This window comes from Dama dama, chromosome 24 (genome assembly GCF_033118175.1).
Source record: "Dama dama isolate Ldn47 chromosome 24, ASM3311817v1, whole genome shotgun sequence".
Lineage (NCBI taxonomy): Eukaryota > Metazoa > Chordata > Mammalia > Artiodactyla > Cervidae > Dama > Dama dama.
The window spans coordinates 16,785,128-16,812,937 of record NC_083704.1 but is presented as its reverse complement, the minus strand read 5'-3'; the positions used below and the strand labels follow the sequence as shown (position 1 = coordinate 16,812,937).

Here is a 27,810-nt window from a genome sequence, read left to right as displayed (position 1 = left end):
ACATTGTAAAGCAACTATAATAAAAAATAATAAAAATTTTATTTTATCGAAGTATAGTTATTTACAGCGTTGTGTTAATTTCTGCAGATACCCTCTTCATTACATGATGTGTGTCATTTGAACCCGTCTAAATAATTTACCTGACTGTATCTTTTATTGTAAGACACCTCCAAAACTATACGTAAACAATTGAAACTAAAGCGGCTTCCCTGATGCCTCAAGTGGTAACGACTGCACCGGCAATGCAGGAGACACAGGAGACGGGGATTCAATCCTTGGGTTGGGAAGATACCCTGGTGGAGAAAATGGCAACCTACTCCAGTATTCTTGCCTGGAGAATCCCATGGACAGGGGAGCCGAGGGGTTTCCAGTCCATAGGGTCACCGGGTTCCAATCAATACGGTCGCAAAGAGTTGGACATGACTGAGCACACACACATAAGTAAAATGAAATAACTTCATCTGGCCTTTATCTGTTTTCTGTCCAACTGCAAAAAGCAATGGAGAAAAAGAAACTAACTGTGAGAAGGAATTCGAAACCACAGAGGTCCTATTCCGAGCAATCACTCTAAAGGTCTTGAAAGCAAGGGTGACCCCATCTTTCCCTTTCCCCTTGTAAATCAAGCATAGGGTGTGACAGCAGGGGCTTAGCTGGCTGGGAGGCGCCTCCTCTCTGTGCTGGGATGTGTGTTATCCATCATGACTTTGGAGGTCTCTTGCCTGGCAGAGAGCTTTGGCAAGAGGGAGACCATTGTTTGCAAGAGACCGCAAATATGTTACTGTCTCTCTCTGGACCCTCACCCTGTCATTATTTGTCATCCCCTTGGTCCACCTAGGAGAGGCCACAGGGAAGGAAAATAATAATTATTTGGCCATAGCAGTGGATGCCAGACCAAGAAACCATCTTCTCCATAGGGAAGGATGGAGGGAAGGCAGGAGAGAGCTCTGGGAGCTGCAGCTAGAGCTAGAAAGACGTGGGATGTGGATTATAGTACACTGGCTCTATCACTTCACCCCCAGCTCCTGGCAGCTGCTAAGCTACACAGGGGTGTCCCAGGTAACACCCGCCTAATCTTGGCCCCAGCCCAGCCGCTCCCAGCTCTTCACCCTGCAGCATGTCCTCTCCTCTTGGGCCTACATTTCCCACATTTGTCACTTAAGGAGAATGTCTGGACGATGCGTGGTCCCCCTAGTTGTATGTTCAAAGACCCTCCTGTTGTGCTGGCCTTGGCATCTGTTCTTAGAAAATGGATCAGCAAATGATGGCTCGCACGCCAGATCTGGTCTACCATCTGCTTCTGTACATCCTATGAGCCAAGGTGGTTTTATGCTTTTAAATGTTTGGGGAAAAAACAGAAGACGAATATGTCACGATATGTGAAAATGATGTGTGCTATGATGTGCGCAGTTGCCAGTCACGTCCGACTCTTTGCGACCCCATGGACGGTAGCCCACCAGGCTCCTCTGTCCACGGGGATTCTCCAGGCAAGAACGGAGTGGGTTGCCATGCCCTCCTCCAGGGGGGTCTTCCTGAACCAGGGATCGAACCCAGGTCTCCTGTACTGTAGGCAGATTCTTTACCATCTGAGCAACCAAGGAAGCCCAATAATACTGGAGTGGGTTGTCATGCCCTCTTCCAGGGGATCTTCCCAACTCAGGCATTGAACCCAGGTTTCCCGCATTGCAGGCGGATTCTTTACCGTCTGTGCCACCGAAGAAGCCCAAGAATACTGGAGTGGGTAGCCTATCCCTTCTCCAGGGGATCTTCCTGACCCAGGAGTCAAACCAGGCTCTTCTGCATTGCAGGCAGATTCTTTACCACCTGAGCTAGCAGGGAAGCAATTTCATGTGAAAATGATATGAAATTCAAATGTCAGTGTCCACAGCCACAGTTTTGTCCTGGTTTCTGGCTGCTTCTGCACTACAGGAGCCTAGTTGTATAGCTGCTGTGGAGACTGGATGGCCTGCAAAGCCTAAATACTTACCCTCTGGCCCTTTGCAGAAAAAGTTCTTCCACCCTTGGTTTAGAGAAGGACAATGTCCTTCATAGTGTCCACAGTCCACACCGAGTGTACCTGCTGGACACAGTGCTTATGTGATAAGGAGAGCCAGCCCTGATCTTTGGGGAGCAGCCTGTCTCCCCACCAGGGGGAGTTCCCTTCACTCACACTGCTGTGCTAATGTAAAACCCCACTTTGGAAGGCTGCTCCTTTGTGGGAGGTGTGGGTGCCTGGCTAAGTAAGCAAGGAGAAGCCCAGGAGTAACTGTGCGTGTGTATGCTCAGTCAACTTAAGTCATGTCCGACTCTGCGACCGCATGGACGGCAGCCCGCCAGGCTCCTCTGTCCACGGGTTCTCCAGGCAAGAGTACTGGAGTGGGTTGCCCTGCCGTCCTGCAGGGGGGTCTTCCCGACATAGGGACTGCGTCTTCTGCACACAGGTGGATTCTTTACCGCTGCACCACTGGGGAAGCCCCCAGGATTAAGAGGACATGACAAATCCTCGAGGCTGCCCTGCCCACAGTGTGAAGAATGATAGAGAACTGAAAGGGGTCCTCTGTGGACCATTTGGGTGGGGATGCGTGCCTGGTCCAAAGGTCTGTTGGGGAAGGCTGCATTCATCATGCAGTTTTCCCTCCAAATATTGAAAAGCAGAGGGGTCTACACAGCAGAGTACCAGGCAGCAAAGGGATAATTTCTGTGTGTGGTTACAGAAAACACAAACACACACACACACATATCCAGGCTGAGAAGAGTTTCTCTTAGAAAAAGCCTGGCCCTTTGGTTGCTTTTCATAGAAGGCACATTCCATGGGCCCCTCCCTTGGTACCCAGTGATAGAGAAGGTCTCCAAGGGTGGGTACCTGAAGGGTGACGTTGAGGGGTTGGAAATGACACTCCAGGTCATCCAGCTGAATGAAGTTGGATGCGTCCACAGACTCGCCATACACAAAGGAGGTTGGAGACATGATTCTGAAAGAGAAAAGCATGAAATCTGTCATCCCAATGCAGGGTCACCACAATCCTAGGAGCTCAAACATCTGTCTCTATTGAATCTAGAGCTCAAACATCTGTCTCTATTGTATCTAGAGCTAAAACATCTGTCTCTATTGGATCTAGAACCTGGCTCCCCTCAGGGTCCCCCACCAAATGCTTTGCTCTGGAACTGCTCTTTCTCTCTCTTGTAAATGGACACAGCCAGACTTGTGCTTTCCAAGCAGACATTCCCAGTAATGTCTGGTCATCTTAGGTCAAATCAGTAAGTTATGTATACAGTGTAATAGCAGTACACTTCTAAAATGAGAAGGAAGACCATGGTAGCTTTGATTTCAGTTTTTTAAACTGGATTATAAAATTACACATGTTCTATTTTGTCATTTGAAAAACATTCTGTGGACTGAAAAAGATTATGACAATGTAAATGAATTATATGTTTGGCATTCTAAGTCCCACTCTGTAACAAATTAAAAAAATAAAGATTTTCAGACTACCAAGATTACTAGGAATTAGGTATTAAAAATTGAGTCCTTAAGCTAACAGCCTTTTTCTTTAGATTTCAGACAGTGGCTGAGTAAGATGTGATGAAGAATTCCAGCTCAGTGTCAATAAACCCCAGGCTCATTTAAATTCCTGGAAAAATAATGGATTCTAGATGAGATTCTAGAAGCTGCTCACTTGCCTAAACACAATATTGTAAGATTTTTGGTACCAAGTCTAAATAGATAGCAATTAACCTATTTTCAGCTTAAGTGTATTGGTTTAGAAATGTAGTGAGCTGCCACCCAGGTCAAGAGTGGGTTCATTTAAATGAGTGCCGTTTTATGTTCCTGGAAAGATCAGAGGTTGACTCATTTGTTTAACTGAGGGCTTTGTTGGGGGCTGTTAACACCTCACAGTGAGGCCTCCAGGGCCTGACAGCAGGATCAAGAGAGCCCTGTTTTCTCTTTCATCCCCTAGGACAGGGCTTGGTCCATGGACATTCTCACTGTGTGTGTCTGAGGAGATAGTAAATAAACTACACGGTTAAAAATAGAGCCACGAACAGAGGCAAATCTGTGTTAATTTGCAAATATATTCCACCAATGCCTCATGTCTAAAGAACTTGATGAAAAACGCCAGGAGGCAGGAACGCCCACCGGAGACTCATTCCTGACACCCAGCAGAGCAGGGGAGCTTTGCAGGCACGGCTCCTCCCGCAGCGTATTAACTTTTCTACTTGGAGCTAAGGCCAGGACCCAGGAGCACTTGAATACTGAAAAATGAGAGACTTTGAACCTCTAGAAAGTTCAGCTTGCCTGTGGGGCAAAGGTTCAAGAGGTCTTCATTTGATCTAAACTAATTGTGCAAATCCTTTTTCCTCTATCGTGCTCTGTTTCTGAAGCCGGAAACAGGAACTGACTTCTCATTTTTCCAGGCCTGTGTTTTGGCTGAAAACCGCCCAGAGTTGTTTTGGGTCCCTGCTGCCTGCAGCCCTTATTTCCAACAATGCCAGTGGCATTAAGTGGTTATGGACTTCAGCCAGACAGTGTGCCCACTGTGACTGGCCCTGCCCACCGGCTCTGCAGGAAGATCAGAGACATGCAAAGCCAAAGCTGACTAGAGGCTACTCAGAAAGCAGGCCCGCCTTCCCTGGGACGCATTGGCTGTAACCTCTGGCCCAGCAGCCTTTGGCTGAGATTTTAATCCCAGGAATGGAGCTGCCTGCTACCTTGTGGCACTCTGGAGCAGTGGGCGCTGGGAAGAGATGCATGTAAAGGTGGACAGAATGTTCGAAGGAATTATGCAGCTTACACCTGTCATCACACTTCTTGTATAATCTACCAAGTGTGTGGGCAGCTGGGAAAGAGGAGAAAACAGGGAGGGAGGAGGGCATGAGTCACTGTAGCTAAAGCTTCATCCTGCATTTCCAAGGCAGGCAGAAGTGGAAGCGGCAGGGCCGCCGGCTCCTGGCTATACAAGCAAACACAAGAGAAGCACAGAGTTCCACCCCAGGCAGCACTGGCTACTCACCCTGTGATGGACGTGTCCACCTCGTGCATCAGCGGCACCGTCAGTGTGAGGACGTTGTTGTGAAGGGACTCTGAGCGCTCCACGTTGCCGCTGTGCAAGGAGAGAGAGGACGGGATGCCAGTCAGCACAGCCTGCCCGTGATGCGCCTCTCCCCTCCCAGAGAGTGACCGCTCTCTGTTCTGAGCCTTTTTACCCTCAACTCTGTTTCTGGCCCCTGTATGGCATCACAGTGGGCACTCTATGGTTTCAGCTGTGTTCCCCACCCCATAAAGATGTGAGGGCAAGTAGTGCATGGGGCAGGTGACCCCAGGAGACAGCAGTGGGGAGACAGGGAGGCAGGCAGGCAAGCAGGGCACATGATCCAGGTCAGCTGGGCTCCATCTGACTAGGGAACTCCAGGAGGCAGCGTGGAGTACCCACCCTCATCTTCCAACTGAGGCCATGGGAGCTGATCAATGACTCCTGAGACCTGCTGGGGGGTGGGGGTGGGGGATTAGTTCCCTCGCATGTGCCCTATGTGCACAGTTAGTGAGGTCTGGCCAGACAAAGCCTCAGGCAGAAGGATAGGTGCTGGGAATGGGAACTGTCCAGTGTGCGTGGTAGAGGTGAGCTCTGAGAGGTTATGGGTGGGTACCAACAGCGTGTGCTGCTTCTGCAGGGCTTATTCCGTGAATAATGGACACCCAAGGTTAGGGCACTGTAGCCGGGAAGAGGTTTGCTTTCATTTAGCAGCTATTTCCCATCTAACGGCATCATCCATCATCCACGGACAACCAAGCCCAGGAGAGAGGCCCTGGGTAGCACCATCTCGATAAATGTCATGGGAGCTCCTGCTATAGGACTTCTGGCTCCAGCAGGTTCACATACAGGCCTCCTCCTTGGGGTGAGGAAACACAGAAGGGGGGAGGTTTGCAGGGTCATTCTGGAAAGGTGACCACAAGGTGGGTGATGGTGTTGAGGGATACCATGTGCCAGGCACACCCCCTGGCATGACGGAGCTGGGTCTTCAGAGTAACCCCAGAGGGAGGGGCTCACCCACCGCTGATGGGTAAGGAGCAGCTCAGACAGATTAGGTAACTTGTCCCAAGGACCCAGAGCAACTGGGTTAGTCTCCAAAACCAGTGCTTTTCCACTGTGATGCCTTTTCCTGATGCCAGATTTGGGGGTTTGGGGGAGGGGAGAAGAGGACAAAAGAGAAGACCCAGTTTCCCTTCACAGCTTTATGAGATTTCAAATATGAACTGTGATTATTATTGCAGAAGAGCAATCACCTGGGAAAAAAGCACGGCTATTGGGAACACGGTGCTGAACCTGGAACCTCACTTGGTTCTACCACACAGAATGAACACGGGGTCCCAGCTGAAAGCTAAGTTCACCCTCCAGGGGTGGAAGGCAGGACCCGCTGCTGAAGTCTGGACACGGCTCATCCAGATCACTTCTCACCACATCATCCCCCAAACTCATGCAGAATTCCTCTCCCCACCAGCAAGTGCTGAATGCAACTGTTTTTCAACAGGCTCACAGCCCCTCTCCCCCTTTTTCCTATTGTTCTGAAACAATGGTGCTCTGTGACTCTGACCCCTGACTTCTCTTCTGTCTTCCGCAGATGAGGTGACATCCATCACGGTTTGCAGAAGCAGCAGGATCAGGTGCCCATCCAACCTCACTCCCCTGCCTTTCCTTTCCCAGGGGCACAATGAACGCTGTGTAATCTCCACACAGGAAAGACCAGAGTTAACTCCTGAATGGATGGGGGGTGGCAACACCTGGGCCTGCTCCCTGCCCCCACCCAGCGTCCTGCCAAGTCTGAGTCATCAGTCCCTGATGGAAGCGCCACCCTGTGCCCTGCCATTTGTCCAGCCACCTGTGGCTGCTGGCAGCTCTGGCCCAACAGTCTCATCTGTCATCGGGGGACCACTCCAGACTGAGTGAGGTTGCAAAGTTGAGATAAAGAGGCTGAACATCAAAAGGCCCCCGGTTACTCTGCAAGCTCGTGACTAAGGATGCTTCCCAAGGTCTGCAGAGCCAGGCTGCCAGACAGAAGCTCTTGAGAAACTGTTTAGTCTCAACTTTCTGTCCTTCTAAATCCACAAGTAGGCCAGAGAGCTTCAAAGGGTGGTGATGGGGAAAAAAAGGACGATTGGTATTTTGACTGTGGCTTTCAAGATAAGGAGCTTTAAGGATCTTTCCGTCACAGCAGGGAGTCAGGTGCTGTGGGTGCCGTCTGGGACAGTAAGATCAGATTTTCACCAAAGTCTGGAGAGTAATTGGTGCCTGAGACATTCAGCTGCAGGTTTAATAGGCAATATAGTTTCTTTAACAACTGTAATTCAAATAATATGAAGATTCTGATTATTTAATTACTTAAGCTACCAATACTAGGCGTTCAGTAATGCTATATAGAAATATTAATGTACATAAAAGGATGTTCTTGAATTTGTAAATTATAAGGGTTTTCTTACATACCCAGCACTGCATCTGATAAATAATAGGTGCTTAATAGATGTGTGTTGAGTGAAACTGTGCCCAGTATAGAGTAAGGGACTACACAGAGTAATCACTAGGTGAGACTTTAAAAAATATTCAATGCCCAGATCTCATCCCAGACAAATTAGATGAGGTTCCCTGTAGGGTGGACCAGGCATTGGAAGTTTTTAAGGCTCCCAGATGATTCCAGTGGGCACCAAAGATTAGAGCACCACTGGTCTGTGGACACAAGACTAGGAGATGAAATTTTCACCGTGGTGTTGTTTGCATCTCTCCTTTGACACCTTAGATTAGCCCTGAGTGGGGCTGGGAGGTAGGTGGAGTTTCCTCTTTTTGACAAGGAAAGTCTCTTTCATGTCATATTTCCTGCCCAAATGTTCCTTCTCAGGAATATCAGCTGCCTGAGCTGTTGAGAGACCCAGACAGCACATTGATAGAGAGTTTTCTGTGGATCCCAGAAGCAGCAGGAAAATGACAAGTTTCAGGTTTGAATAGGCATCTGCTCCCCTTTATTAAATCTATCGTGTACTCTCTCATTCTGGGCAAGCTGCTGCACTGTATCACTCCCTTCCTCCAAAACTATCAGTGTCTCCCCACTGCCTGGGGAAAGCAGTTGAGACTCCCTGGGCACTTTGTGGCCCAGCCCAATCTCCTCTTTCAGCCCCACCTCCCTTTTACTGCCCAGGTACATTCTCTGCCCTTCCTCTGAGATGGTCAGGAATCTCCACCACACGCCAATGCCCACCTGCCACATGGGTATGGCAGAGCAGGCTGTGCCATGCACATCCTCACCTGGGCTTCTTCAGCCTGAAAACAGACTCCTCTGTTCAAATGCCACCACCCCAGTGAAGCCTTTCTGGATTCTAGCAATGGGAACAAAGTCTACCTTCTCTATGCTTTGCATGTATCTCTGTTAGATCAAAACCATGAATGATGTGATCATGAAAATAGTGTGAATAAAAAATAATCATGTCTTGCATAATTTCAAAGCTTGCAAGCCCAGCCAGTTGTAATTAGAAATGCTACATTGCTTCAGTGGTAGTACCACCCTGACAAACGGCACTGGAAAGTTGTGCAGGTTTTGGGTGATTGCTGGGCTATATTTTAACATCCACTTTGGTTCTCATTTCCACCTGCTTTGCATAGCCTATTGCAATATACAGAATATAATTAGCGTTTGTTCAGTAAGTCCCACTAGTGCGGAACTAAAGGCCAGAAAGTCATCACCTCTGGAGTCAATGCTGGGTATGACAAAACACGGTAAAGAGGGTCAAACAACCTCTGTGATGTGCTGCGCTCTCAGTTTTAGAAGAAAGAACACTCTCTAAAATGTTAAAGAAAACACACCCCCTCCCAAAATTGGCAAAGTGGCATTAAAAGCAAAAATATGCTAGGGTAGTAGCAGATTGAGGGGCTCTGAAAATGTATGCTTCACAGTTGTTCCAAAGGGAACATTAATCTTAATTCTATGAGTTTTAAATAACATTGAGACTAGAAAGGCCTCCAGCGAAAAAATAAAACAAAGCCCTACCCGTGCCTCTGCTGTCTACTGTTGGCTTATACTGTATTTTTGGGGCCTGAACCAAGCTTCCCAAATGCAGAGAGACTTCAGGCTTTGGGGGCAAGGCCATTAATAGTAAGAGGCAAGATAGAACTGTGGGTGACATTGAAAGATTCAGCACTTGGGAAGAATCTTAGTCTAATCTTTGGGTAATTGATGTTTTAGTGAAAATTCAAGCTGGGGTGAGTATGACAGTGTGTTAAAGTTCAAGTTTTGGCTGAGGTACAACAGACGCCAAAATTCAGAGGAAAGCACTAACCCAGGATTTACTATGTCTGGTGGCAAAAATCCAAGCTGTAACATCAAGGATGTAACAGAGTTGGGAAAGGAGGATCCGTGGAGACATGTTTTGGAGAAAACGGTCCATAGTCAGGGGAGGGTGACTGCTTTTTAAGTCAAGTTTTAGGGACCCTGTTCAGGACAGTCAGACGCAGGCCTCAGAAACGAAAGGGGAAGAGGCTGCTGGCTCTCCCCTCCTGACCCCACAAGGATTGCCTGCCTTTCTAGAGACTGTCAGGGGTGAGACTCCTGAGTGGGATCTGAATATGAGAGTCAGTGTGAGGTCACCTTGGGTCCTGGCCCTGGGCACAGTCTCGGCAGCAGGAGCTGAAGGCCTCTCCAGCTGCCTAGAGGCTGAGGTTGGAGGATGTGATGAGGGGGGACGCACAGGTGAGCATCCCCAGGTGGGGGGTGGGCAGGGGGAGGGTCTCCAAAGGAGAAGAGTCAACTCCAGACACCCAGACTGACTGCTCCCAGCACTGCCTGTGTAGTAAAACCTTTCCTGTTTCCCTTTGACCTCTCACAACCCTGGCTCTGAGCCTGGAGGGCTCTCAGGAAAAGGAGGAGGGCCAGTGGAAGCACCACTGGAGGAAAGCTAGACAACCCACAGAAAGGCTACCCTCCTCCAGCCTTGCCTTGGTGGAGGGTAGGAAGCCTTAACTTGCAATCAAGTTTTGATTACTTCATGGGACAAGACACTTTGATTATGGATTAATGAGTTATTTTGAGGCTTGAAGTGACTATAGGACTTTGCATTAAACAAGAGTGAGCTGAGAACACAGAGGACTGTCCCAGACTGTCTCCGAGAACCAGAAATGAACAACCCTCGCCAAGTGGGCTTAAAGAGAGTAGGGATGAAAATGAAGTTGCTTAATGCTTGCCAGCGAGTGCACCGTACTTGATGGATGAATCATAATGCTGCCGTCTCCCTCTGAAATTTATGTTCATTTGTTCATGATCCAACCCCTGCAGCCAGCACACTGCTCCCCAAGAGCAGGGATTTTACCAACTTTGGTCCCTGCTGTATCTCCCCTTGTCTGACACAGTGGCTAGTTATAGTAAGTGCTCAAAGCTTTTGTAGAATGAGTGAGGGGCGGTGCCTGCTCTGGGCTATTCTGCATCTGCCTCCATCTCTGGACCAACCCCGTCTTGACGTGGTTTGAGATGGAAGACTCTCTCTCACTCATCCCTGATCCCTTCTCAGCTCCCACTTGGTGCTTTAAACTTGATGGACATGCACAGGGTCGAGAGGAGTGGTCCAGAGCTGGACTCCTTGCTTATTAACCAGGCACGGCATATGGGGGTCAGATGCCCAGCTGAGCTGGTGCCCGTTATCCTGCATGATGGGCTCACATCTAAAGAGACTGGGAGATGACCTTCTCTCTTAAGTCAGAATGTGGGACCAGAATGGGCTCGAGGGTGCTGTCCTCCTCAGAGGAAGGCTTGGGTTGAGCACCTTCATTTCAGATTTGACCATGTGGTTGGGGGAGGGGCCTTAGTTTGACAAAGCTCAGCCCATTGCCTCACTCTGCACCCCAGATCCTGCGGGCCTCCAGGCCCGGCTGCATGCTAACCTGTGGCCATGTGACTGCCTTGGCCTGGCTGACTTGTAGCCGCTGGTTCTGTGGTCTGCTCGCCAGTGTCTGGCCTCCCCGAGTCCTGAGATTCCTGGTTTTGTTATCTCACCACCTTTCTTTTCTGTGCATTTTGCCTGACCTTGCCCTTCTGAGTGTTTGGTTCAGATCTCCAGACCACCTCTGGGATGGACTTAGGCCTCTTGGCATGACATTTTGGCTTGAAGATTAAGGCAACTAGAGATAAAACATGATAATTGAATGCCTGATCCTTAATCAGACTCTGGACCAATATAATAATGGCTACACAGTCATTCTTGGGACAATTAGAAAGTGGGCTAGAGATTAGATAATAGCATTGCATCAGAGTTATATTTCCTGAATTTAATAACTATACCAGGGTTATTTAAGAGAATGGCCTCATTCTTAGGAAATACACATGAAAGTACTCATGGGTAAAGAGGCATGATGTCTGCAAGTTACTTTCAAATGATTAAGGGGAAGAAAAACCATACACAGAAAGAGAATAACAAAATAAAAGGGGCAGAGTGTCAAGCTTGAGTGAATCTGCAGAAAGGGTGTTCGGGAATTCCTTGTACTATCCTTCGCAACATTTATGTTAAGTTTAAAATCATTTCCAATTAAAATTCAAGTAAAAAGGTTGCCTATCCAAACTATACAGTCAAAGCTTGTGTCTCCCTATTCACCCACCTAAATACCTCTCCTTCCATCCCAGTCAAGCCCTACTGAGATGGCAGGTACTTCGAGGCAAGTGTGGATTCTGGCTTGTGTGGGCAGTTTATTAGCCCAAAGTCCCTCACAGGCACCTTGGCCACACTGGTGTGTGTGAGAGAGAGGCAGGAGTGCAGTCCTGAGGGAAGACATCACTACTGCACATCCCTGACTATCTGTCCACCTGGTTCCTAGAACAAGCTCCCTCTTGAGGACTATCTTTTGGGGACCTCCACCAACAGGCTTGGCCGGGACCTCAGGCTGCAGGTGCCCTGTCCCTGCCCCAAGGGATGCTAGTGCACGCTGACCACACACCACGAGAAGTGACTGACCACAGCGAACCCACAGATATCTGTGAATGGTTCCAAACGTGTGAGTTTGGGCCGGAATCCTGACCTCTCCGGGCCAGTCTCTCCTTAGTTGTAAAATTGTTACCTCTGACTGGATGATCCCCAATTTTTCCCAGCTCCATCTGACCTGGTGTCTGCACAAGCAGAAGGACCATCCCTAAGAGACCCAATTCCATGCAGTGATGTGGGGCTTTATCACTGAGCTGTTCCTTCCTCCTTGGAGTTTCAGGCATCATCACCAAAGCGTGACCAGGGCATGACCTTTCTTGGTCCCATAAATCTCTCATCTTAGAAAAAAAATTTAAATCCCTCTTACCTCTGAGCAGTAACGATGAAGCTAAGAACTTCCTCTTCCCCAGACAGGTGGCTTGTATCAAAGATCACGCTGAATTCATACTATGGGGAAAGAAAGTGACATTTGGCGCTAGCCAGCATTCCAAACTTAAATGCTACAGTCTTCTGCAGTTTATGACCTCTGGATGCTCATTTGCACGACAAGCTTTATGGTTTATGCATCTCTTTCTGATGGTCAGGCCAGAGAAACAACTTTAGCAATAAAAACCAGCCCAGAGCCCATTCTGGCAAGAGGCATGCCGTCCTTTTCAGCAACTGAGGTTCTCGTTAGGAAGCAATATGCTTGAACTCTTAAACCAGGACTTCCTAAATTTCACTCACACACCATCATCCCAATTTTTGCCACATCTGCTTATCATATCACCTGTGATAAGTACTTTGTATTTTTATTGCCTCACTCTTTCTATTTAAAGACTATTTTAAAGAGAAGAATTTATATCACTATCACAGATGGGAATCCGGGATCACTTGCCATAAAGAGGAGGTCACCATAAAAAGAAATAATGAAAACAAAAAGATGTTGAATTCTATTGCCTGCTGAAGGCTCTGAGCCTAAGGTCTACTCTATTTTGATAAAAGGGAGATAAACAAGTGATAGAGACATTGTAGCGCTACTGGAGGTTAGGATTGAAAGAGTGTTGAAAGGGCAGTAGCTTTTTCATTGTCAGTCAATGCTATTTAGCGCTGTGTCCACGTATCACCTAAAATCATCTCAGGTGTTGCCAGTGGTGACCATCCTCTGATTTGGGGAACACCTTCTCAAGCAAATGGTTTTCACTGTATATACATCAGGCAGTTGTGGGAATGGGAGAGGACCATTTGGGTAGAGCTTATAGAGCCAGGCTCCACCACAAATTGACTGTGTGATCTTGGCCAGACACTTGATCTCTGCATTTCAATAAAAAGAAGAGGGTGGACAAAATGATCCTTAAATTCCATCAAGTTTTGGGAGTCTACGACTTAGGTAATATCTAAATATTTGGGTTCTTTTATGAAGAATTCTAGGCAATGGTCTAAATTTGCAACACTAGATTCTACTGAACTGACTGTTACCTGAAAGTAATGAATGTTGGACCATCAACTAGAGTGGACACTGGACATCCCTTTCTAGACTTTCTGTTGTGGTGAGACCTGTCAACTTACAGTGAGGGTGGGGATTGGAGACAGAACAGGAAACAGAGCTGGAAAACACACATGATGGGAAAGTCAGGGGTCTTGTCTCAGCAAAGAGTTTGACCCAGTGGGAGATCTGAATTAAACACTCTAAAGATCAAAGTGAGGTGAAAAGCAAGATTTGGGCATGAGGCCAAAATGAGAGCCAGCGGCCTGTGAGAACAGAAAGTCAGGAACTAGGCAGGCTGCTTGTGAGAGACTGAAATATATGGCCAGCAAAGTAAGCAGATAATGTGGTCATGAGGCTTAGCAGATGGTCGGAAGTCAGACAACTCACAGGTCTAAGGGACAGGGAAGGACAAGCCAGGCTGTGGATAGAGGGAGCCCTGTCCCTGCTGGGTTGCTTCTTGGGCTTTCTCCAGACCCCCTGCCTCCAGGTTCAGCCTTGCTACAGGTATTCACTTCTCTATGTGGGAGGAAGGTAGTGACATTACCAAGTTGGAAAAAAAATCCAACGTTCAACATCCATTCTTCTGTTGGCTCAATGACTATTTTGAGAGCTAATGAATTCTAATGAAATTTAGGTCCCAGAAGTCAAGAATGCTTTATTTTTGTTGTATTCATTTATTCACCTTTTTTTTCCCCCATGGGAAGTGATTGATCCTGGATCCATCTATGATATTGTTATTGTTTAGTGGCTAAGTTGTGTCCAACTCTTTTGAGACCCCACAGACTGTAGCCCACCAGGCTCTTTTATCCATGGAATTCTCCAGGAAAGAATACTGGAGTGGTTTGTCATTTCCTTCTCCAGGGGATCTTCCCAACCCAGGGATCAAATCCACATATCCTGTCTCCTGCATGGGCAGGCAGATTCTTTACCACTGAGCTACCAGGGAAGCATCTGAGATATCCTTTCAAAGCATCTTTAAAACTAGCAAGATGCATCTTAGGTTTGGGATGGAGGCTGGATTTTACAGCAAGATGGCTACTTTTAAAGTGTTTCAATTAAGTCTATTTCTTGTTGCTCAAAAGATTTCAATTAAATTTGGGGGGGAGGCATATATTTTACCACATACAATGGTGCCAAGGGCTCAGTGTCCTTCTCCTACATCCTCACCCTACCTGGGATCTCATGGGACTTGGCCCAAATTCTGCCAGCTTTTTCTAAGCCGCCTCTTGAGGTTTCCCTTCTCCTGGGATGAATGTGAACAGAATGAGGGTCAGAGCCAGAAAAGGGCTGAGGAATCACAGAGATAACAACCACTGTAGATCGGAGTGGGCACATTCAACAAGACTGAGGGGTTCAAGAGATTTGCTAAGAAATGAGCAAACCTTCCTACAAGAACGTTTTAACAACTGGTTTGTAAAACAGCTAGTATACATTGGGAACAAAAGGCCTTAGAGATTAAAATGACCCAATTTCATGATATAGGCAGGATAAAAGGATTAAACTTTCTTTTTTAAGTGGAGGAGAAAGGTAGACAAAGGAACATAAAATTTCCTTCAAATCATAACAAAGAAAACAGCCTCCATTTTAAAATGCAGCCCTGCTTGGTCTTTTAGGGTCTAGTTTTGCCTCCAAAAATCACATCTTCTACATGTTTGCATCTTTTTAAAATGATGCCACATACTAGAATGCTCCATGAATCTCCGAATCAGCTAAACCATATTATTGTTTGAACTTAGAAAATTTGGCTCCTTATAAATGCCAAAGTGATTGTAATTTCTTGAATTCTTCTGAATAAATGATTATGTATGTTTTAAGAATTTTAAGAGGTCTCTTCAAAAAACAATTGTGAGTGCCCAGAGGAGTGGCAGCCAAGACTATAGATCACTAGCCAGGACTACATCTTCTCCTAAGTGGTCTCAGGGACTCAAAGTGGCATGCGATGTCCCAAAAAAAAATATGTTAGGCCAACCAGATGGTGCTCGACAAAGTACAAAGGCCATCGTGTGTGTCTCACATTTGAGGTACGTCATGTGGACCACGGGGAAAGACCACATGTCCACAACCACCCTGGAGTGGACTTAGAGATGGTCATCGACGTGGCTGGCCGGGCCCAGGCAGGACTCGGCTGGCCACCCCGGCTGCTGTGGGAGGCAGGGGTGTGGAGGAAACCTCAGGGAGGCAGCTGGCAGAGTCAGTGGCTGATGGGCTGGGCTGGAGGCTGCTGCCAAGGAAGTGTCCCGTCCCTGCCCCTTACCTTTGACTTTGACCTCATGAAAGGAAATCCCACACTGCATTTGAGGAAGTCCAATTCTAGCAGTTCACAGGAAATGCCCATTTCCTCCTGAAAGACAAAAAGCGTCAACAGATGGGCTGGATGCACCAAGACAGTTGTGTGTGGAAGGAGTCCCAGGCAGGCAAATCCAGACTTTAGCAGACACGGTTCTTCTCTGGGAAGGTTCTCAGACAACGGTCACTTGGCTGTACTGGAATGAGGAACCCCTGCCAGGCCAAGTCCCTCGTCCTCCTCTGACTGCACACCTCCCCACTCCTTTGCCAGAGGTTCCCTGGGAAGACAAGTGCAGAGGACAAAACCACTCTTTATTCTTAACCAACCCTTTGGTTCCGAACCCTGATGTTCTCCCAGTGAGATGGGCCAGGCCATTTGTGAGCTGGATGTCTCCTTAGGTTTGGATTCAAAGGCATCCAAGTGACCTTTCTGACCCCTTTCTCCTATGAAGTGAAGTGAAGTGAATTCGCTCAGTCATGTCTGACTCTTTGCGACCCCATGGACGGTAGCCTACCATGCTCCTCCATCCATGGGATTTTCCAGGCAAGAGTACTGGAGTGGGGTGCCATTTCCTTCTCCAATGCCCACACCCTAACCCTGTCTCTCAAGATCTTAGCTGAGGAAAGACAAATGCTAAGAAAATCACACCAGGGAAAACACAGGGATTCTTTTCACAGTCTGAATCAGCGAGGGCTGAGCTATCTCCCCAACAAGGCTTGCCAGAGTTGGGGGTGGGGGCAAGGAACAGGAGGGAGTTCCGAGAGTCGCCGGCCTGGGCTGGACTCTACAGACAGAGGCACTAGGAAACCAGGGGAGGCGCCATGCAGAGCCGCCGTCTTTCCATCTGCACCCACGGCTTACAACCAAGGTCAAAGGGAAGCAGGAGGCTCTTCACAACCCATAGGGCCTCTCTGAGTCACTGAGGCCAAATCAAGACTTCTGAGGGGAGACAGTGTTTGCAGGTTTTGGAAAAGGAGAAGGCACAGGACAAAACTAGCACTGGCTGAACGTCTAGAAACTGGGGCACTGGAGTTCAGTGAGGCTGTGTGACTTCCCCAAAGTCGTTCTGGGCTGACTCTAAAAGCTGTCTCCTTCCCCTTTGAAAGCCCCGAGCTTCTAGAGGGAATGAGCACAGCCAACACCACAATGGCACCAAAAGGAACCAACTTGTGGAGATTCTGGCTCTGAAATGCCACCCATGCTTCCTCCTCCCATTCCCAAGAACTGCACCTTTCAGTTCAGACCAGTATTTCCAGGCAGATGGGTGAAATAAAAATTTTCACTATATGTCCAATGAGGAAAAAGAAATGTGAGCACTTACCATAAAATACCTACTTAGTTATAGGTTACACAGCGTATGATTATACTAATGTATTATGAACATGATCAAACAAAAAAAGTGGAAATAAAAAGATAAATAACTCATCTGTGAGATTAGAAGTCAAGATAATAATTGGGAGGTAGTAAGTGGAAGGGAGTTCTTTAAGTGCTGGGGTTTATTATGAAAATTTGGTTAATGATTTATGTACTTTTCTCCATTTTCTAAATATCAATAAAACTTTATTTATAAAATAGCAACAAAACAACAGCAATACAAACAAGCCCAAATAAAAGGAAGCAAAAGATAGGAGATATAGAAATGTAAAAGGAAACTACAGCCCATCTTTCAGTATCTGGTCTAGATATCCAGTGGGGATAACTGACCTCAGTGATTTTAAAGTTTCCTGATGGTTCTCCATGTTCTTAGTCCGCACCTCTCATGCAGTGGGGGTGGGCCCTCCTGCATTAAAACTGGTTTGGGAGCATTCTTCAAAAATACAGATTCATGGGCCACACCCAGTGGTCTGAGTAGATAATTGAGTAGCCTCTGAGTAGACTCTGAGATTGTGGGGCCTGAGATAAGCACTTTCAATACACAATTAGGTGATACAGTAAGCGTTCTGCTCCACAATGATTTGGGAGCCATTGCTATGAGATCTCCGTTCTCTGGTCCATTCTACAGGCTGCTTAAGGAATCTTCTTAAAATGCCTTTCTCCATTGTGAACAGAATAAAGCTCAAAATCTTAACTCTGGCATCCAATTGGCCCCTACCTTTCTGAGTATATATATCACTCTTCTACAAATACCCTTTTCTTGGTATCATTTTCACACCTTTTGTCTAAGTTGTTTCCACTATCAGGATCACCTTTCTTCAGCTATTCCTCCAAGGTTTTCTTCTCCCATCTCGCCCCAACACTAATGGGTGATAAGTTGGCATATATAATATGGACATGGAACTCAGGATTTGGAATGGACCCCAAGCATGGACTCCCATGATCAGCACTGAGGATACAGGTCCGAAATTACTCTGGAACAGAGGAGCCCTCCGTTTACTTGACTTTGATCTAAGACTGCTTCTGATTATCTGAGAGTTGCTGAACTACCTTAATTTTGTTAATTCCAAAAATGCAGGAAAATAACATTAGTCCAGCATTTATTGCCTTATTCCAAGTCTCTCTTCCGCCCTACTCAGTCTAACAGAAATGAAAATTCTAGCTGGATATTGAGGTGGAGAATAAGCAAAAAGAGCGAAAACCAAAGACTTCTGTCGGAATGAGAGTGCTCAGCATATTGTCATGACTCAAACACTCTTGGATGGTGTCACAGGGAGGAATGTCACGGATCAGCCTTCTGTGCCTGCCAGCACCAGTCCAGCCCTCCCATGGCTATGTAAGTCCTCTTGACTGAAAGGTTTTAATTCTATTCTCCACTCTCCACTGCAGCAATTAGGGAAATTGCCTCCTCTTCCCCTCCCACCCTCAGAGCAAGGGCTTCTGCATGTAGATGGCGCAGGTGTTACACCCAGAACCCCTTTGCTAGATGGCTTCCAGTCCCTGGTTGAATGGGAACTGCTTTGTTTGGGAGGTTATAACATCCTTCCTCTGCAGCCTATGATTGACATGGGTGCAGAAGGCCGCCCCTTTGCCTCAAGGTCAGACCAGCTGTGCTGTGAGACTCATGTTCCAGAGCCCCCACTGGAACAGGCTGAGAGCACATCCCTGTTTGCCTGTGTCCTCTGCCCTAGGCTGCTCCCTTATTCCTCTTCTCCCAAGAGCATTTCCGTACTAAATCACTTGCACAGGAATCCCCATCTCAGGTTCTGCTTCAGCGAACCTGACCTCAGACAATACTCTTTACAGATGAGGCTGCTGGTACCGAGAGCTTCTGGAAAGTGCTGGGCATCTGTTCCCAGGTGGGGAGAGGCAACAGAACGGGAACCCTCACATGCTAATGAATGTTGTTCAAATTCATACCCACCAAAGGAAGACTTTCTAACTGCAGGTTATATGGCTGCCCCCTTTAGGGGAGCACTTCACTTTAAAGCCCATCAGCACCTCCTTTGCTTTAGTTTTAGATCCAGCCTGGGCCATGATCTTAAAAAACAGGGTCATTATGAAGCCAGGTACCAGACCTCCCAGCCCCCTCCCTGTAGTCAGGCAGGTACCCTGTAGGCACAAGAAGTCTCAGGGAAATTTTAAAAATGTATTTGGGGTGATATGGCTAAACTAAGCCTGGTTTCAGACAGCATCAGGAATAGTGATCTAGTTGGGGAGAGAATGCTTATTACCTCTGCCAGGCACTTGGTAACCACCAGGGGGTACATGAAGAGATTCTAGGGACCACATTTCTCCTTGGCTCTGACTCCTTTCATGTTCCAACCATTGCTCACATTTGAGAACTTCATCTTCAGCACTACTGCAAGACTTAGGATGAAGAGCTCTCAGCTAATGGGGAATGTGGATCAGGGGACTGTCTACCCTTTGTCCCTGACTGCCAGACAGTGTAGAACCTGATTACTCAATTCAAATGCACTGAAATCTACTGAAACCTTGTTGTAAAGCTCCAGGCTTTCATGAAATCAATGAAAGGGATGCACAGAAACTGCTCAAACCACTTAAAGTCTCTGATATATCTAGATCTGATGGAATTACTCAACAGTTAAAAAAGTCAAAATTATCCTTGGATGATAACACTTTAAGATGTTTCAAAAGATAAGGATTTAAAATTAAAAGATCAAAAGAAGCCTTTGGGGGAAAATATACCATCATGAAAAACAACCTTTTTGTGATTGTCCTCAAAAAAAAAAACAAAAAAACAAAAAAACGGCAAAATAGGAAGTAAAGAATGTTACCTTATGATATAACAGGAATAGTCACATCCAAAAGCTGCCTATCTAGGGACTCCCCTGGTGGTCCAGTGGCTAAAAGGCCCCACGCTCCCAATGCAGGGGGCCTGGGTTCAACCCCTGGTCAGAGAACTAGATCCCACATGCCACAACTAAGACGTGGCACAGCCAAATAAATAAATATTTCAGAACAAAAACAAAAGCTGCCTATCCAGCACTCAGTTACTTCTTCTGTTTCAGAAATTAATGCACTTCTATTTTAAACATGCTAATGAAGCAAATAGGCCTTTGCCTTGGGTCTAAGAAATCTTTGACTATTGTAATTACCCTGTTACAAGAGCTGTTAAGTGCAGAATAACATAAACTTATTTTCACAATCTTTAGTTTTATCTTTCAAGTAAAATCTCAATCAAAACTTAAAGAAAAAATTTTACTATCAAGTTTTGGACCCTATTTTAAGAAGATTCACAAAACTAGCCTTTTTCCTAATCCCCACTTTTCATTGGCTTGCAGGGACACCCAATCCCATAAAATGCTATCAAGGTTTCTCCCTGGAGATTGATTCAGTTTAAATTTTTCTTTTTCTTTTTTAATAAGACCCATTACTCTCAGGGTCAGAAAAACATCAATTAATATTTTTTTAGAACACGAGATAAACGCATACTCGATTTGTGAACATTTGCTTCTGTATTCTCAGGACTGGGCACTCAGTAGTTCCTGAGTTTGCACTTAATACTTAAACAGGCCTTGGCTCCTCAGGGATTCAGATGAAGGGGCTGCAAGAGGTAGCTTATTTGCTGGTCTGCCTGGCATGGGAGATGCTTGCCTTGGCAAAAACCCTCTCTTTTCCAGACATACCTCGGCCGTCCTGGCCCCCGGGAGCTTGGCCAGTGGAGCCAGGCTCCAGCCCTGCTTGTAATGTGCGGTGTGGTTGGCAGGAAGAATCAGATCTTGAAGTTAGTGAGCCTCCTAGGCCTTCAGGCTCCTTCCTCCCAATCACACAGCATTTGACTTTATTCTGGAGCGTCATTTTCTCTGACCACCAATACGGTGCCCTGTGGGAGCAGCAAATCCACAAATCTGGTCAGGGCTTATGCTGGGCGCCAGGGCGGGTGTGAAGTTTAACTTCCCATTTGCCACTTTCTCGTGGGATTGTCAAACTGAGAGGACCCTTTATGTTCTATGACTGAAGTTTGGTGTTCTTCTGAGACCTTTATGCTTTCTTCCAGACACACGAGGTGTGACCCCTGTGAGCTGGTAAGCTCTGTGTTAACTCAGTTAATAGAGAATTCAGGTGAATTTTGAAAGCACTTGATCCCAAATTCTCTAACTGAGAATTCAAAGGTGAGAGGGGGTTCTCAGTAACCTGGCCCAGTGAGTTAATAGAAAGAGTTTATTCCCAGGAAATACTCTATTCTATTGGCTCAACTCAAGGATGAGTAAGCCTGAGCCTCACCAGAAAAAACAGTGCTATTCCCAGAGGGAAATCCTCTGGGACAGGGCCCACGGAATTCCTCCCATGCAGTATAGCACATGGACTTGCAGCATAGAAAATGCACAGGCTTTGGCATCAGTGTCCCAATTTTGATGACTGGCTCATATATGTAATAGCTGTGTGTTGTCAGGCAAATGAGCTAGCCTTTCTACAAGTCTCTACTTTCTCACCTGTAAAGTGAAGCCTTAGCACCAGCCTTATAGGACTGGGGGCTCAGACGGTAAAGCGTCTGCCTGCAATGCAGGAGACCCGGGTTCGATCCCTGAGTCAGGAAGATCGCCTGGAGAAGGAAATGGCAACCCACTCCAGTACTCTTGCCTGGGAAATCCCATGGACGGAGGGGCCTGGTGGGCTACAGTCCATGGGGTTGCAGAGAGTTGGACACGACTGAGTGACTTCACTATGGACTACAGGCTATAGGACTGGTGCTGACCTGCCAGTGCTGACGGTCGTGAAGATGGAGTTCACAGATGGCCCCGCCTCAGAAATAGCTTGTTACATGCCAGGCAGCTCCTCTTATGCCCATTTTACAAGCAGGAAACTGGAACACAGAGAAGTTACAGCACTTGCCCAGGCGTTCCTAGCTGCCAATGTAAGAATGGGCCGGAGGGGACCCGAGGTGGGGGATACCAAGCAAGGCACAGACAAGGTCTCTCTTCTCCTTCCCCTGAAGAACCCACAGAAACTAAGCCTGAGCAGGTGGGGAGCACAAACCCAACGAGCCAAGCTCGGCCTTTAGGGAACCTGAAGCGCACAGGATGCCGGGACATATGCCAGTCATGGCTGATGGCCTGGCAAGGCTGGGGCAGTGGTAACAGGCCTCCTGCCGGATGGGGTTTGGCAACTAACAGTCTGAGAGAACAGAGGTGATTACCCACACACATGGGGGTTTTGGAGGAACGGGCCAAGGCAACTACTACAAAGCAAGTCCCTTTTAAAAATTTTGTCTAAACCCCTGTTTGGAAGCAATGGCCCAGATTATCCTGGGTTTGTTCTTTCCAAGCTTAAAAAAGTGAAGCAAGCAGGAGCTAAAGTTAAAACAAATGTTTAAGACAGATGAACCATATAACTGTTAAAGCCAAATGCCCCTGGGAAGCTAAGGAGTATTGAATTTGGAGCGTGCACTTTGAATAAACCCCGTCCCCATCACAGGCGGTGGGAAGTCAGCTGTCCCTGGGAGTGATTTTCTGATCAAAGTGGAGACGGAGAAGGCTCCTCCCAAACAGTCCTCTAAGCCCCTAGGACGCTTTAAAACAAGTAAAAATATTCTTGCATTAAAAAAAGAATACAAATTAGAAATGACTTGAATAAGCTGTCTTATTCCTGTAACATGCCCCTCCTGTGCATTACACTAACTCTGGTGAGAGCAAATCTTTTTATTTTCCAAGATAAAGACAAACCAGAACACCTTCCCAAATGCTGATGACTTCCCCTTTTGGGGCTGACAGGAAAACAAACAAGAATCTAAACAAACAAATAAATCTAACAGCTCTAATTGAAAAGCCCAAAGTGAACAGGCCAGAAATAGGTGTCTTCTAAGGTTTAAGAAGTAATCAACGTATTTGATTTTCATCCAGGAAGTTTTTCTTTCTGTTAAACAGAGACAAGTAACTTTTTCTTAAGAGTTTCAAAAATTTGTTTCTATTCCTAGATTTTTTTAAAAAAGTATTTCCCAGAGCCTGCAAATTCTTGATCAACATACTAAGAATTCAAAGTTCAATTCCATCTCATGAATCAAATTATTTTGATTTTCTATCAATCTTTTCCTTTGCCCCACAGGCTGGTTGAAAACTCTACAAGGTGGCAACCTCTCCTGAAATGATGGGGGAGAGTTTAACATTGTGGCATAAAAACAGTTTATGAGTGGTGTTTGGATGAAAAGGTTTTGTAGGAGTCAAATGTATGGTGGGTACTTACTGAAAGCCCACCCAGGAATCTTGGTATTAGGGACATACTTACAGTGGAGAGTTCCATCCCCCCTACCCATGCACTTACACTCCTGTGGGCTCAGACTCATTTGAGAAGGACCTTGCTGCCAAGGGCCTTGCTACTCAAAGTGTGGTCCTTGGACCAGCAGCATCAGCATTACGTGGGAGCTTGTTAGAAATGAAGTTTCTCGGGTCCCACCCAGACCTACTGAGTTAGCGTCTATATTTTAAGGAGATCTCCAGGTAACCTCCGTGCACGTGACCATTTGAGAAGCCCTGCTCTACATCACTGACCCGCCCACTCAGAGAATGTAGCCCATGTAGCCCGCCTTCCTGTGCTCTCTATCTGCCAGAGAAAGATGGACACAGCTGCTGCCATTTGAGGGCTACTGTCTGAGCAAGGACAGACTTTTCTGGAGCTGGAGACCCACCTATTGACATGTCCCTTGTCGGGGTGCCCCCAAAGCAGATTCTGGAGCAAGGGCTGTGGTTTGAGTAGGTTGTGAGGTGACCTCAAGTACTCCCTGAAGGAGTGGGGACATGCACCCCTAATGGGTGAGAAAGCTGGGCATGTCTCTGCCAACACCTGCCTCTCCTTGGTTGAGAGCTGTTCAGGGATATGGAACTCCCCTTGGCCACAGAAGAGACGAGGCCTGAGAGGATCCTCCCCCAGTGCGGCACCCCTGCAGCATGCTGTGGGCTCACAGGGAGCGGCGGCTAACTAACTCTCCCCTCTGGTTGGCACATCCACTCAGCCACCTCTGGACACATCTCAGGACTCTCCTTCAAGGACTGGCCTCCTCTTTTGGGGTGATCCCGCCCTCCTTTCTGTTTCCTTGCTACCGTGGCAGATCAGCTCCCACCTCCTCCTATCTAGGCCAGTGTAAAACAGCTTCTTAGTGGATGCCCTGTTCTCAGCTGTCCCCAGTCTGGTTTACAAGCTGTCCCATATGGATCGTAACACACTATTTCATTTCTGTGCAAGACCTGAAAGCCTTCAAAGGTTATTAATAGCCTACACCTGTCACTGCTTCATAACTGGGGTGTGCCCTGGAAGCACCTGAGAGCCACACACAGCATGCATGGCAGGGCTAGTGGTGCAGGCTAGTCACTGCACAAGAGACCTGCCTGAGGGTTGGGGGGCTGAAATCCAGCCCATGCTGCTTTCCCTAAGCCCTGCATCCTGGCAAGAGGCTGTGGACCACCAGAGGGTGCACTTCTCTGCAATTCGTATAACGGTGCTAGACAGACTGATGATTTTGTGGAAAACTTTGTTAAAAAAAACAAAAGCCCCCTTGGAAGCCCAGCTGTGGACCCACTGAATCAGAGCACACAGCATGGGCCAGCGTTTGCTGAAAGCTCCCTGGGAAGTTTCAATACACACCCAAGCTAAGAACCCTCAGAAAGTACATTAAAATCCTTGTTGAAGATGCAGATTGCAGGACCCACCTCCAGCGTGGGATTCTTTAGAGCAGAAGTAGAGTCAGGAAATCTGGATTTTGAGTCTCAGGCAAACATTCTATACCAGCCTTTGGAACACCGGCCCCGAGGGCTGGCATGGTCACTGCCATTTTAGAGGTTAAGAGATGGAGACCCAGTAAGAAGGGGGAAAAGTGCTTTCCCTGGGGTTCTACCTCTGGTGAAGTCAGAATATCTTTTATTATGGCCCTCCCTGTCTACTAGTTCTCAGACTGGAGCCCTGCCCACCATGCACCCAGAACGCTGACTCAGAGAAGATGGACTCTATCTACAGAGGCAGAGGCCAGCTCCCACAAGGATGCCTGCCACCTGCTGCCCTGGAGGAAGCCCATCCATCCACTCAACAAGTGTTTCTTATTTTGTCTTAAACGGGAAACAGCTTCTGTAGAATAATTTTTATGCATGAGACATGTATGTTTTCTGTTATGTCTTACATTCCTTTGTTCATGCCCTCACTTAATTATTTATCAAGCAGTCTCCATGTCCTGCATTGGGTCACATGCCTTTATAATACAGTCCTTGCTGTCTTCAGGGGATGCTCCCAGTCTGGGAGATGGGGAGAAGGACCAAGCTGTTTTGATGAATAACTGCACTCGGCTAAAATCAGTCTCTCTCAATAAGAGCATCTTCACTTCCTGCAACCACACTGCCACTAGTCTTATTTCATTATTATTATATACTTTCATTATTATTACTATTGCTTCATCTGTCCTTTAAAAAATTGTTTTTAATGTTTGACACACCGCACAGAATGGGGGACTCTTAGTTTCCTGACTAGGGACTGAACCTGCTCTCCTTGAGGTGGAAGCAGAGTCTTAACCACTGGACTGCCAGGGAAGTCCCTACCTTTCCTTTTCATTTAACTAAAACATCTACAAGTTCTTTTTTTTTTTTTTTAATTGAAGTTCAGTTAATTTACAACGGTGTGCCAGTCTCTTCTGTACAGGAAAGCAACTCAGTTTTACACACATACATGCTCTTTTTTTCCCACAAGTTCTTTAAATTATGAAACCCAAAACCCAACAGAGTTATCTCCCAGAAGTCTCACCCATGTTGACTTCACAGGAAAATTCAGTTCATCATGTGAACACACAGGTCAAAAGTTATTATGACAATAGCCCAAAATACCATTCATAAAACAGCAAAGGCTAGCTGAGGGTCCTCTTGTTCAGAACTGTTGCCTAAATCCTATGAAACCACCATCACCAATATGAAAACCAGACAAAGACACAACCAAAAAAAGAAAATTATAGGCCAATACTTTTGACGAATATAGATGCAAAACTCTTAACAAAATGTTAGCAAACTGAATCCAAGAGCACATTAAAAAAGCTCATACACCATGATCATGTTGGATTCATCCAAGAGTCACAAAAATGACTCATTGTAGGCAAAGCAATATGATACACCACATCAACCAGAGAAAATGCAAAATCCACATAATCATCTCAATAGATGCAGATGAAGCATTTGATAAAATTCAACATCCATTCATGATAAAAACTCTTATGAAAGTGGATATAGAGGGGACATATCATAATAAAAACTATTTATGACAAACTCACAGCCAGTATAATACTCAACAGTGAAAAACAGAAAGCCTTTCTGTTAAAATATAGAACAAGACAAGGATGCCCACTCTCACCACTTCTCTTCAACATAGTATTGGAAGTCTTAGCCACAGCAATCAGATAAGAAAAAGAAATAATAGGTATTCAAACTAGAAGACATACAATAGTCATTATATACAGATGACATGATCCTATTAATATACATAGAAAACCGAGAACTGTTGTCTAGGATACTAAAAGCACAAGAGCAGGTCCTTGTAGTGGGTGCAGGATCTGTGTTCTGTTATTAATTTATTCAACAGATACTCTTAGACTAACCTCAACTGTCAGGCATGGAGGTTCACAGGCATATCCCTGTCCTAAACAAGCTTTTCTATTAAATACCAGACACAGAATAACTGCCTTGGCGGCTAATCTAACTAAGAAACACACACCAGCTGAGAGTTCGAGCTTTAGGGAATGCCTACAAGAAAAGGGCAGAGTCAGGAGCACAGTCTGTATCTTAGGTATTCATGCTGTTTGGGCTTCCCCAGTGGCTCAGGTGGTAAAGAATCTGCCTACAGTACAGGAGACCTGGGTTTGATCCCTGGGTCAGGAAGATCCCCTGGAGAAGGGAATGGTAATCCACTCCAGTATTCTTGCCTAGAGAATTCCATGGATAGAGGAACCTGGCGGGCTAAGGTCCATGGGGTCGCAGAGAGTCTATCACTCACTCACTCAGACTGTGTATATTAAAAAAAAGAAAGAAAGAAAAAGCCTGATGTCAAGAACCTCCAGGGTCAATGCACAACTACAACAATTACCAGCACTGAATTAAGAGGACCCACTAACATCAGTTCAGTTCAGTTCAGTTCAGTCACTCAGTAGTGTCTGACTCTTTGCGACCCCATGGACTGCAGCACTCCAGGTTTCCCTGTTCGTCACCAACTCCGGGAGCTTGCTCAAACTCACATCCATCGAGTCAGTGATGCCATCCAACCATCTCATCCTCTGTCATCGCTTTCTCCTCCTGCCTTCAATCCTTCCCAGCATCAGGGTCTTTTCCAGTGAGTCGGTTCTTCACATCAGGTGGCCAAAGTATTGGAGCTTCAGCTTCAGCATCAGTCCTTCCAATGAATATTCAGGACTGATCTCCTTTAGAATTGACTGGTTGGATCTCCTTGCAGTCCAAGGGACTCTCAAGAGTCTTCTCCAACACCACAGTTCAAAAGCATCAATTCTTCAGTGCTCAGCTTTCTTCATTGTCCAACTCTCACATGCATACATGACTACTGGAAAAACCATAGCTTTGACTAGATGGACCTTTGTTGGCAAAGTAATGTTTCTGCTTTTTAATATGCTGTCTAGGTTGGTCATAGCTTTTCTTCCAAGGAGCAAGTGTCTTTTATTTCATAGCTGCAGTCACCATCTGCAGTGATTTTGAAGCCCCAGAAAACAATAAAGTCTCTCACTGTTTCCATTGTTTCCCCATCTATTTG

General features: G+C 46.5%; 1 protein-coding gene across 1 annotated transcript in view; it reads right to left on the bottom strand.

Annotated features, from left to right (window-relative positions):
• ITGA9 (integrin subunit alpha 9) overlaps positions 1-27,810 on the bottom strand; it is a 362,863-nt gene that overhangs the window by 71,151 nt on the left and 263,902 nt on the right. The window contains exons 19-22 of the mRNA XM_061127757.1: positions 15,661-15,747; positions 12,306-12,385; positions 5,007-5,096; positions 2,861-2,969 (exon numbers count right to left, since the gene is read on the bottom strand). Coding sequence (XP_060983740.1) covers positions 2,861-2,969; positions 5,007-5,096; positions 12,306-12,385; positions 15,661-15,747 — 366 coding nt within the window. The remainder of the gene's footprint in view (positions 1-2,860; positions 2,970-5,006; positions 5,097-12,305; positions 12,386-15,660; positions 15,748-27,810) is intronic.